At 42.6% G+C, this 12,977-nt stretch overlaps 1 protein-coding gene across 4 annotated transcripts in view; it reads left to right on the forward strand.

The window, feature by feature from the left end:
• Positions 1 to 411: 411 nt before the first annotated feature.
• The window catches only part of Ets65a (DNA-binding protein D-ETS-3), an 88,320-nt gene continuing 75,754 nt past the window's right edge, over positions 412 to 12,977 (forward strand). For 3 of the 4 annotated variants that reach the window (XR_013086546.1, XM_076821432.1, XM_076821444.1), the window contains exons 1-2: positions 5,807 to 6,753; positions 11,140 to 11,435. Coding sequence is in view for 3 of the 4 variants with exons in the window: in XM_076821432.1 (XP_076677547.1) it covers positions 6,689 to 6,753; positions 11,140 to 11,435 (361 nt within the window). In the remaining variant the exon portion in view is untranslated. Of the gene's footprint in view, positions 596 to 5,806; positions 6,754 to 11,139; positions 11,436 to 12,977 lie in introns of those variants that run through there. The other variant, XM_076821454.1, reaches the window with a different exon arrangement.

Genomic DNA, 12,977 nt, shown 5'->3' on the forward strand with positions numbered 1-12,977 from the left:
AGAGGAAAGATCCACCCTGGTGGATGATCCCGCCTCTAAGGAGACGCTACGTCCCGGAGCACGAACCCCCTGGATGGGGGTTAGCGACCAGCCCTGCTACCTCCTCCGCCGCCGCCATCTCCACCCTCTCTCGCGGCGTCCCGGCGCAGGCTCCGATACACAGCCAATCGTCGGACCGCGACTGATAACGGCGCTGCCAAATGTGCGTCCGTCGCATCGCGGCCGAGTTCGCCACGGTGGTCCACGCGCCGACACGCTCGTTATACATCCCCGTCCGTAATCCTGGATAAACCGGCGATCCACGATCGCCCGTCGGTACCGACGTGTTCCACCGCCGTGCGCAAACGAGAACCACCGCGGTCGCGACGTTTGTTTTCGAACGGGGGGGCTGCTGGTAACGTGGCCCTGCGACCGGTCTGTTCACCGCGAGACGCAACCGCGATCCCAGAGACGGCACCCGGAAAGCAGTTCACGGAGAGGTTGAACGAAGTGACAGGGGTGGAGGTGGTGAACCGCCACTGAGGAGTCTCCGCACGATCGACGAACTGGATCTGACAGTGGTGGATAAGGCGCCACGCAGGACCCCGCATTGACGGTAAGTTTCAGTTCTTTGGGTAGTTAGTTTGGGGAGGTTGTTTTTAGGCGTGCAGTGAGGAGGATAGAGAGGTGTGTTATCTGGGTTGAGAGATAGGTAGAATGGTGGAAAGCTGGAAGCAGTTACCGATCGTATGAGAGATATTTTTTTGTCGAAGTTAGTGAGGGTTGTAGTGATTTGTATTTTTATGTATTTTAATATCTTCTGCAGCAGAAAGGTTAGTTATGTTTGTTTGAGGATAAGAGCCATTGCTTACCACAGTTTACAGAGTGCTTCCAAACATTTCTCCGGTAGTGTATGTAATAAAATGCTGTTGGTCTTTTGTGTGGGTGAGATGGGACAGCATGCTGGGATATAAATGACAGTGGATCACGTGCGTGGTGAAGGGTGGAGGGTGGAGGGTTTTGGGTAAAATTGACTGCAGGATGATTTTGGAGCGGTGGAATGGTGCTTGGGGGTGATTTTGAGGGTGTGCGAAAGGCGCAGATTGTAGATTTCGTGGCTGGTTGTTCTGTTTGCTGGATTCATTGGGATTTGTTATGGGCGAGATTGTATGGTTTTGGTTTGGTGAAGAGTTTAGCGTGGACGTCGAGTTTGAGGGCGTAGATGACTGTAGGACAAGAATTATATAGGCTTGCAAAATGGGTATTAGTATTTTGTTTATAATAATTGAGCATCAAGCTGATTGCAGAAAAGTAATAAAATAGAAAAACCAGTGTCAAAATTTCATTTATAAATGAGAGTTTGAAAACTGAAAAGGTAAAGATACATAGGAGTAAATTAGGTAGGTACCTACTCTATTAAGAAATCCATAAACAGAATGTTGGTAAAGTCTCCAAAACCTTGAATTTATACTTCCTGGCACATGGACTAATTATCAAAATCTAGGTTCAGTAGCAAAAGTCCGAAAATGTATTTTGAGACATAAAAGTGTAATTTCCTACTAACTATCACACAAGACAAACACTTTCTACTCAAATTACACCTGTACTAATTAGCACATATAGGGTAAAGGACCCAATTACTGACATCTAACCAATTACTGTCACCTTAAACTATTTTACTTAAAATAACGAATAAATAAATTATAGTGTATAGAGTCTAAGTTGAATTACATAATTCTTTTTCTGCATGACTTTACAACGTTTATTTATTCGTTACTTTAAGTAAAATAGCTTAAGGTGACAGTAATTGGTTAGGTGTCAGTAATTGGGTCCTTCGCCCTACTCTTCAAACACTCATTGTTCCATGCACGATAATGACACAATAATGCCCCGTAGTAGAAGTTGCACAACACTGTACATAGTCCCAGCAACAGGAAATTTAACGTCACCTCCATAGAATTATTTACTAGTCTCGAGTTAACGAAGAAAAATACAGGTTCCAAAGCACTCCTACCATAAACAGTGATCTATCACAAAGCACCCTCAAGATCCCCATCCAGCATCAATCATTCCATCGACAATTTAATTACCACTAAAGATCCAGTGTCCACACCTATCGCCATAACAATCTCCAGCTAGGTATACACTGACTTGGAATCACACCAATTTCCTCACTACCAACGGACCATTATCACAAATAGAATCGTGCCCCACATCCATAATTTAATCACCGCTAAAGACCTGCTGCTCCATAGTTACCATTACACCATCCGCAACTACACGCTGCCTCAGAATCCCTGTTGCCTCATAATTTTATTCACGCCTCATAACAAGCGTTCGCTCTAAGCGTCCACTTGCTGCGATCTAAAATTCTTATCATCTCCAAGGAATAACGCCACGCAGCTCGATATTTAGAATAGGTAAAAATGGTCCCTGCATCCGCCACTCGGGGTGGGCTGCTATCTCCGTTAAATACTAATGCCCATACAATTCCACAATTCTCCCCCGATCAAGCCCGGCATTACCATCCCTGAAAAACAACTCCGCCGATTTAGAGTGCTCCTCAACCATTTATCACCTCGTGACCAACTTTCCAATAACCGCGGAATAAAAACAGGCTCTGTTATTATTGTCCCTTCTCTCGCCACGCGTCCCGCAGACTCACACCTACGGCGCACACGGCGGGCACAGTATTCTCACCTGTCCACACGCATGTTTCGCGAATTAACCACGCCGGGACGTATCCTCAACGCTAAATTACCGTCCGCGCTCGCAATTTTTTCCGCCCCGCACTTTTATTGCAGCCCCGCGCGCTCTACATTGTCGTTATTCATTCCCGTTTTTTTTTTTTTTTAACGCCTCGTAAATCTCCCGCGCCTCCCCCTGCGCCCCCGCGCAACGGACGCTGTAATCGGTCGTAATCACGGTTTCTTAAATTCATTTCCCTCCTCCTCGATCACTCTCGTACCCGTGTTTTTGCTGAGCGTGCAGGCGGTTCGATGGGAAGCATCGAGATTTATATCCATCCTATTATATTCCTCCTTTTGTTGCTCCCCGTGGGATCCTCCCGTCGGCTTGTACCAGCATTTTTCTCGCTAAAGATATTCCTGTTTTCAGAGGAAGAGCGCCTCGTTGAGGTAATATCAGCGATTTCGCCGTCTTTTTCCTCTTTGCGTGCTTGATGGGCTCTGTCGTGCACGGAGGATGGGTCGTGATCGTGTTTGGTGATTAATACGCTGTCTTTCCTTTTGCCGCTGCACTTGCACTTCCGCTGTGGCTGGTTTGATGAGCCGGCGCTGATAAAATGTTAGGACGGTTCGTGTTTCTGGCGGGGCAAATTGAATTTGCGGGGATCTTATTGGGGATATTCTTTCTTCGTTTCGGTCTTATCTTCGTTTCACATATGAATTATGCAAGGAAACTTGGCTTCTGGTACAGCGTTTGATTTTCTTTATATTGCGAATAATGGGTGACTCGTGGAAGCCTCGGAAGTCTTCTCAAATTTTCAGTGTTCGGAGAGGAGCATTGTCTGACAGTAGCTTTCCTTTTCTACTTATGGCAATACACTTGCGAAGGAATCTGATAATCGTCTCATTCTACTTAAGGGGACTAGGCAGTCAGATCGCTCGAAAATCAAGTATTTTTTGCGAATTAATTAGAAGGAGATGAATACAAATTGTGACTAGTACTTTCGGGTGATGTTTGTTAATAATATAAACAGTAAAAAAATTATTTGAATAATATATACATATGTATGACAGCGCTACAGTTGCCTAATATGTGAGCCGTTTATTTTGAAAGCGACCTAAGTCCATTTATATTTAAACATTTTTTGTATATAAATTTTTAATATTAACACAAGTTGCACACGTTACTACAGTCAACAAAAAACAATTGACAAGTGGACTTAGGCCACTTTCAAAATAAACGGCTCATATAGGTGTTTTGCCAGGAGCCGCTGTAATTTTGCAGTGATTCTGGCCGTAAGAAATTGAATTGTGAAATATCCTCTGAAACTGATACTTTGCCCTGAACCTATTAAAAAAGAAAAAAATCAATATTATAAGTATAGCTGTTGTAAAACGACAAATTTTAAAGCAATGTGATTTTTTGCCAGGGAAGAGCTATTTTATTATTTTTTTTTTGTCAAAATAGGATTTCTCACAGACTTATTCTTAGGTTCAGGTCGTAACTAGACATGTTTCACATATGTGAATTTTTTTTCAAATCGATTTGTACCTCCGTTTTTTCGCAATCACTGCAAATCGAAGAGGAAATATGATTCCGAGAAAAACGCGTTTAAAGTTTCGAAAGAGGAATTAGTCTACCTGCGTGTGCGCAGAAACGGTTTATGACGCGCTCAACCTTTTCGACTGTAAAATCCTTAATTTTGTGAATTTTAATATAAAAAATGCAACAAAAAAAAATCGAGTTTCTGGCGGCCTAGTCCCCTTAAAGTCTGCCTTCAACCGTGTGTCAGACATCATCCAATGCATCTATAATATAATTTACACTTAGAAAATGCAGCAATTTTCTCATTTTCACAGAAAACAGAGAGTTGTGTCACGGGCCATTAATAACCCATGGGAGGCGACAGCGTTCTTCGTAAACTTGGAAACGCATTCACGATTACAAAAGAAGATTTTTCTGACAATTTATTTCCCCCTCCCCTTACATCAATACTTTCGATGCTTGAGTGCAGAAACATTGTATGTCCACTTTTTGTGAAATTTGAGTTTTTATATGCAGCAAATAGTTCTTGACTGTTTCTTTATGTTGTATAATAGTCACAATTATATTTAATTCATAAGTTTGTGAAAAGTAATATTTTTATTCATTGCAAGCCTCTGAATTTTATGCATCTATCATTGTACGTTTAAACCTGTTATTCTCGAAAACGCTAAAAATCGACGTACAATATTTGTGCACTAACAAGGGAACATCTCAAACTCGGAGATTTGAAAAATTCTGAAACTTTGTGAATATATAGGGAATTTCCTCCTGATTACAACGCAATTTTTCTTTGCTGCCCAAATCCACTCTATGCGGGTGTAATTGACGCCTGAAAATCTGGTTATTTTCCTACTTTGTGTTATAACTCGTGAACCGTAAAATATATTTTTTTACCAAATGCTAGATGTAATTAAAAGAAGTAACTTTTGTCTTGAAACTATTTTTCTATCTCTCACAGTAACAGAAAATCGGAAAATAGCCGAATTGTCAGTGGTTAATTTCACCGCATTCGAGAGAATTTGGGCAGCAAACAAAAATTGCGTTGTAATCAGGAGGTAATCCCCTACATATTCACAAAGTTTCAGAATTAACGATGCACAGTACTAGATGCAGTCCTTAAGAGGAAAGAAGATTTTTTGAGAAATGTGTTACAGCTTTTGAGTAAAAAATTTCCAAAGACCACCCTTTCTTCGGCCTCCTGACTGAGCACGACCCCTTAAGCATTACCAAACACCTCAAAGAGCCCAGCAATCCTGCCACTCGCTCGACAGTCGAAACAAACCAAACACCTAACCCAACCCCACCCAACAACCCCCATCAGGCCCGCTCCATGGCGAACGAGCCTCGCCGAGCGATTCCACGTCGCTGCGACCGAAAACCACGAAAAGATCCATCGCGACAGTCGCTCTCTCCCCCCTTCGGCCACGTCGTCCGCGGCGGCGCATTTAAATAGTGTGTGTAGGTACATGCGAGAGAGTTTAGACGAGGTAGGCAGAGGGGTTTCCGGCGAGCGTTAACAGAGTAACAGAGTGATGTAATGAGGCCCGGAAGCAGGCAATTTGCTGGCCGCGGCGGCCGCAGTTGCGCGAGACAACCTGCCCGCAGTACCTTCTTCTTGATACCGGGTCCAGCCTCTTCTGGGTAACCGACCATCGCTGCTCCACGCCCGTCGCGGCCACCAGGGACGATTTCGTGCTGGGCCCCAGCGGATCCCAGCTACCCCCGCTCCTCCGCGACAGCTATCCGCTGGCAATCACTCGGCACGCTAAAGCAACAAACAATGATCGACGACACGAGCTCCTCTACCATCGAGCATCTCCAACGATCCAGCCTGAGGAGACGAGCTTGGAAGAGGAGCGCAAAGTGCGCGAGGACTTGGATCGGTAGCTTGTGAAAGGAAGGTGACGGATAAAAGCAGAGACTCGAGATTTCCTCGACCATTCGCGGCATCTGCTTTGGAAGAAGATCGAGAGCAGAGTGGTCCATGAAAAGGGGTTCGGAGAGAGCCTACGCTAGCGCTAAACGCTTGTCTAAAAAGGCGCGCCGTGGGATCTCGGACGAGGGAGGCTTGGTGTCGTTGGTGTGCTGCTATCAAGATACCGTCGAGGAACGGCTCGTTATCGTGCCCAGCGGGGTGGAGGATAATTGCAGTGGGTTTTAAATAGAAAGGCAATTGTGGAAATCGCGGTGGTCCGCGGCGAGAGAGGGCCATTTAGCGCGGGGGTCTCGTGGACGGGACGCGGAAACCGTGCGCTTGCCGGCCGCCGGAGGTGCACCGTGATTATGTGACAGTTTTGTGAACGTGATTAAATTGACCTCGATACACGGTGGACATCCGCGTATCTGCCAGCCGGCGTGCATTCGTCGCCGTTTGCTTTTGTCCCGAGCGAGTAACGCGGCCGAGATGCCGGGGGCTGCGTGAGGTGGGCCGCCACTTCGGGGTGATATAAAGATCGCGCTTGAGCCAGGAGGATCGATGATCGGCGTGTTCGGCCTGCAGCTCGCGTTTCACCGTGGAAATCGTCGCAGCGACAGCAGCAGGTAAAAATGTTAGCGGGAGCAGCCGCGGCCTGCCTGCGTCTTCCGCGCGCGGCTGGTCATTGTCCGCTTCCGCCTCGGGAAAATCGTTTACGTAACGCGATAGGAAGCGAGAGATTTCGTCGCTGCCTTGGCGCGTAGAAGGATCAGCGGGTCCGCTGGGATGCGGAGAGGTTGCGGGGACTCGTTGGAGAAATTGCATCGACGGACGATATCATCGATTGCATCGCGCCTATCACTGTCGCGGCGATCGATAGGGGCGGGGGATAAGACGGCGGGCGCGTCGATGGAATTTAGATCAGCGGTGGAAGACGGCCAGCTGAATTACGACAGATCGATTACGCGCTCCTGGTTGTTACGCGCGCGTAATCTGCCTCCTGCTCGTTAATTCCGCGCTATCTCCTCGCTGCTCTTCCTCCGCTCGAATGCGGGATTCTGGGCGGGAGCTGGGCCTAGTTGGCGATAGGCACTGTGGTGGGATATTTGGCAGATTGAATATTGCAGTGGTTTCAGAGTAAATAATCTTGAGGGGTCGAGATCTTTAAGGGCATCTCCCGCACAGTGGTACATGATGACATTTTTTGTTCAAATCACCCTACAGGTCGGAATTTTTCAGAAAACTTGACGATTTTTTTTTTAATTCTTTGCAATTAAATTCTCCATCGAGCTGTCCGGCCGAAATTTTGAATTTCGTTGCTGATTTTTTTTTTGTGCTTCTGGAAGCAAATCTGTGACTTTTTGTTTATGTACGTGTTTAAAAATATTAAAAATCCTGCGCATCAATATTGAGTCAGAAAAGCCAATATTGGTCATAGTGGATTCACCACCTTCAGTTTCGAAAATCTGACTTTAAATTCGGAACAGACGGCCAGAAAAGCTCACAGATACTGATCTTCGAAAAGTGCTGTATAATTTGCTAAATATAAAGAAATCAGCAACGAAATTCAAAATTTCGGCCGGACAGATGGATAGAGAATTTAATTGCAAAGAATTTAAATAAAATAGTCGTCAATTTTTTGAAAAATTACGACCTGTAGGGTGATTTGAACAAAAAATGTCATTATGTACCACTGTGCCCCGGTCAAATCGCGCGAAAGTATAGGTGACTTTTGTGATTTTTTCTAGAAAAAAGTATACAAAGTATCGGTCTAAAACTTTCTGCATTTTATTCTACTACAAATTTAGAGTAAACAACAATTTTTTTATTTCATTTTTGCCCACCCCTGCCTCTGATATGCATTGCGTGCTGCATCGTTGTAAAAAAAACTGGCCTGCACTGTCGCCACGATAACTTTAGACAGGATCATCCAAAATCAAAAAACCAAAGAGATTCCTTAATTGCACATGTGTGTTAGTTACGGTACCCTCGGGCAGTGTTAAGAAATAACTAGGCGATTATTGCTAAATGTTTAAACGATAGGGTCCCTGAAACATGTGTTTTTTTGCACAAAAATATTTCGTAAAAAAAATTGAGGCTACGAAAAATCGCAATAGATGGTAGCGCGAAGGACAGTATAATTACGAGTAGAACCCCGTTTGAATTTTTAGATTCGGTGAAGAATTGCATTTTTTATCGTGGCGATAGTGCGTGAAAAATTATTTCGAGAAAAACGTATTTAAAATGTGACGGGGACTTGCCTGCGAGCGCCCTATTTTCCACGCATTTATTCGATTAAAACAAAGATCGATTCTTTTTATAGACTAATAAATGTATTATTAATTAAAAGAAAAATCACATTTCTGTCTATTATACCTGCGTCACAATCCATCTTCAAAGAACACCTATTTTTAAGGCCGTCGCACTGTTGATCCCCCTAAACTGCCTATAAAATCTGCACCGTTAGGAATTTCGATCAAAAATTTTAACTAGACATTTTTGAGATGTTGTTACGCAAAAAAAATTTCAATTTTTCGACCGACGGATGCCCTTAAAAGATCATCGGTGTTTGGGGAACGTTTGTGGAAGATTCAAATTGTTCAATTGAAGAATTGCTGCCATTTAATTTTAATATTCTTAGTTTTAGCTCCCTATTGGTTTTATTGAATATAGAATTGCAGAGATTTTGAATTACGAAGGGTGGTTTATTTTCAGTTGGTTAGTGGTGTGTTTCGTGTTGCATGTGGTGCATAACGCGCCAACTCCCCCACCGTAATGCATTCATAAGCAAGATGCTGTCTTGCGCACATGCTCATTCGATTTAATTCGATCGTGACTTTACCGGATGCTTCAAGGGTCCTTTAATGATCCTTAACGACACTGCCTACTGTACGCAAGTGCTGTCAAGAGTTTCAAGTAACTCACACTTACTCTGTTAACGCCGTTCATTGTCTACGGATTGCGTTCTTCCCTTTGTGATCCACCGCTCTGGTGAAAACTGCCGATGGTTGACACAGTTCAAGCGTAATCCGAAGCTGTACGACAGGGTCTTTAAATTTGAATATCTGCTGTAACTCTACGTTACAATCTCTCCCAACGAAGTAGTAGTATCATTTTCACATTGTCAATTGTTAATTTCGAACAGCGAATCGATATCTTCCTGTCCATGAACCACGCAAATGAAATTCTCCATACGCGAGATAGAATGGCTATTCATTGCGGACCTACATTTAATTCGAGATAAGACCTTTAATCCTTGAATAGCTTCAGCAGGGATTGATTCGCAGATCATGTCCTCTTTCCTCGATGCTATTGGTTACCTTCGTGTTTATTCTGCTTCTATTTTCCTTCTCTTAATACTTATTTATATATTTCCCATTCAAATTGACTTTTTTACTTACTTCTCTTAGGTGTTTACTTTTAATCCTCTGCTATTTCCTTCGCCCAACTTTACAGGACTTATCCACTTTCCTTTGCTTTCTCCCTTCGCCCACATTTACTTCCTACCCTCGCTGTTTGCTACTGTAGGGTAAAGGCAGGTAATATGGAACGGCACGTAATATGGAACTTCGTAAAATTTCGATAACGAAATAACGAACGCTTCAGGCAATCGTGTATACAAAGTAGATCCCTAGATACAATAGACGATGATACTGGAAATTGAGTATCAGTCGGGCATCCATTATTGAAAGAGAATTGTTTATATTTTTCGCGGGGTGTAAAAGTTTCTGAGAGGGGATCAAACAGTTAAATATTGTAGCGAAGGTATGTTATAAAGTATTATTTTGATATAATTTATCATTAAATACGTGTGTTCTTGATTATTCAATAATAGTTTGCCAATAAAGTTACTTTCTTCTTAGTGTAATTCTTAATTTCTTGTCGGAACATGTGTGTACGTAATATGGAACGTACCGAGTAACATAGATGAAGTTGATAATGACGATGACGACGATGAAATGCTTATTTTGCGATGGTAATAATAAAAATAAGTACAATGAAAAGTAGACCCAATGTATTCGCTGCTTTCAGTGGGCACGCGAGGAATGCGGGGCTTGATGATGTATATTTATTTATTTGTATCTTCTAATTAATAAATCTTCATTTTTAGTAAAAAAAAAAGTAAAGATTTTTTAGTTTTCTTTGCGAAAAGAAATTCTATATGCGAATGCGCACTGGAGACTCCACTATCGCTTAGAACACCCACCCAGAGCGAAACTCAAGGGGTTGTGAAAGAAACGATTTGTGGACTTGACTCCCCAATTGGTGGAAACCGTTAAACGTGTTTTTCTCGAAACAGTTTTCTTCAAATCGGTGGGACAAATATCTCGAAGAGTTATTATCCAATTCGATTGAAACTTTTTTATTTTAAAAAAATATTTCTGTGGAATAGAGAAACCTCTAACACTTTAAAAAATTTGAAAATTTGTAATTTTTAGGGCCGTTGAGTGTCCCATTAAATGATCTGTCGTAGTTTTCCTGTAATTAATTATAGAACCTCCCCTTAAGGGGGTATTACACCTTAGACACTCGTTTTTGAAGGTGATATTTGGAAATTAATTCTGAAAAACCGATCGCACCTACAGGGCAGGGGTTTTCCACGCATATTTAGTAGCGTTTGAGCTATCAACACAAATTTTTGCAATGCATTATTTTGAAAGTTTTACACGCCGTAGCGCAGGTCATGTCCACTTATTTCACCTTAATATTTTAGGGATATATTTTCATAACCCCAAACTATTAGAAAATAAAAAAAATCGAATTTTTGGGCGTAATATCCCCTTAAGAAACATTCATTCTTAGCTGCAGGTCATATCCGCTTCATACTCATTCGAATCAGGGTGAATATCGAGGTTAAGACTTCGCGAAGGAAGTCACCTGAACACCTGATTGCGGTCCACGCTTCACCCCCTTTCTCACTTTCCTCTAATCCAATCCAGCGAATTTAACATTATTGTTTGAGGAATCCCGAAGATTGGCTACTCTGAATATTGGCTGGTGGTGATTTTCAGGGGCTCTTTGGTGATGTACGACAGCGCTAGCTGTTCGTACGCAGGTGCGCTCGAATTAAAGGGAGCCTCCGGGGCAGGAGCCGCGGCCGCGGCCGCTGGTGTAACCGCGGCCGGTGTCAAGCAGGAGAACTGGCCGTACCGCGGCCTCACCTGCGGTAGCACCTTCCAAAGGCTCAAGGAGAGCGTCGACAAGGCGAAGCAGGCGCTCGCCGACCGCGGCGGGTACTTGTCCGGAGCTTTCTCGCCGCCGCCACGTGCCAATCCATCCGCCATTTCGCCCACCGCATCCATCACCGGTGAGTCCACTAACAGTATGTGTTTTATAGCATTTGGGGACGTCGATTGTATGTGTCACGCGAGGTGCTTGAAGCCTTTAATAATACATAGCGTTTGTGGTATTTGAGTAGGTAATGAGTATGTGTCGTATGAGGTATTTCAGGTCTCCAAAAAATGGTGTCTTATAAATTAGTTTATTTGTCAAAAGAATGGGTCCTATCAGGTATTTAAAGTCCCCCAAAATATGTGTTGTATAAGGTACTAGCAAAATACCTCGTGCTTCGCTTCGGGCCTAAGAGATATTAAGGACTCCGTGAAAACACAGTTTACCTCTTAGGGGTTGATTAGGGCAAAATCCTGAAATTAGTTTTTAGGCATTTGTGTGGGAAACCTTTATACGCAAAAACTGAGTTGATATCTAATCGGGCCTAAGATATATTGAGAAGTCCGTGAAAACACAGTTTACCCCTTAGGGGTTGATTAGGGCAAAATCCTGAAAATAGTTTTTAGGCATTTGTGTGGGAAACCTTTCGAAGTAAAAACCGAGTTGATATCTAATCGGGCTTAAGAGATTTTCAGGAATCCGTAAAAATACATTCACCCCCTTAGGGGTTGGTTAAGGAAAATTCTTGAAATTAGTTTTTAGGCATTTGCGTGGATAATCTTTGTGAGTAAGAACCAAGTTGATATCTAATCGGGCCTAAGAGATATTAAGGACTCCATGAAAACACAGTTTACCCCTTAGGGGTTGATTAGGGCAAAATCCTGAAATTAGTTTTTAAGCATTTGTGTGGGAAACCTTTATACGCAAAAACTGAGGTGATATCTAATCGGGCCTAAGATATATTGAGAAGTCCGTGAAAACACAGTTTACCCCTTAAAACCCATAAATTTGCGGTTAGATTGAGCCAAATCTCATTAAAATATCTAGACCAGAACCAAAGTTATAGATTTTTGATCGCCGTCGGGTCGTTTTGTCCCACTGTGCGACGCACAGTGGTCCGAAATCCCCGTATCAAGGAAAAAATATAGTAGCATCAATGTGAAACCTTCAATTAATACAAAACTTGGTATCCCGGGGTTTTTGAGGTCGCTGATTACAAATATGAAGTCAAAATTGATAAAAACAAAATATCTCCTTAGTATAGGAGATATTTGTGTGTCAATATTAATGATTAAATTAAAATATCTCCTAAACTAATAGTTTTCCGACACAAGTTAATACTTTGTAATAGAAAATGATGAACTGAATAATCCAGTAATGTATTCAAAAATATATGGTTCCGTTTAACAAAACATCGGCGACCTTCATACATATGCCCTTTATGCGTCCACATATAAAAAACTAATTACATTAAATTACAGCCTCCCAGAAAGTATTCAACTTTTATCTAAAACATTTTTCGATATTATAAAAAACGAAGGGAAGATACTCCAAATACTTACTGGTAAAAGTTATAGAAAAAATGCTCCCTACACCAAAGCCGCAGGTTTACGCAGCTGAAACCTGTTTGATTATGTACTTAAAGGTATAATGCACCACTAGTATTAAGTCTTACCTT

The sequence above is a fragment of the Andrena cerasifolii genome, chromosome 1 (genome assembly GCF_050908995.1).
Source record: "Andrena cerasifolii isolate SP2316 chromosome 1, iyAndCera1_principal, whole genome shotgun sequence".
Lineage (NCBI taxonomy): Eukaryota > Metazoa > Arthropoda > Insecta > Hymenoptera > Andrenidae > Andrena > Andrena cerasifolii.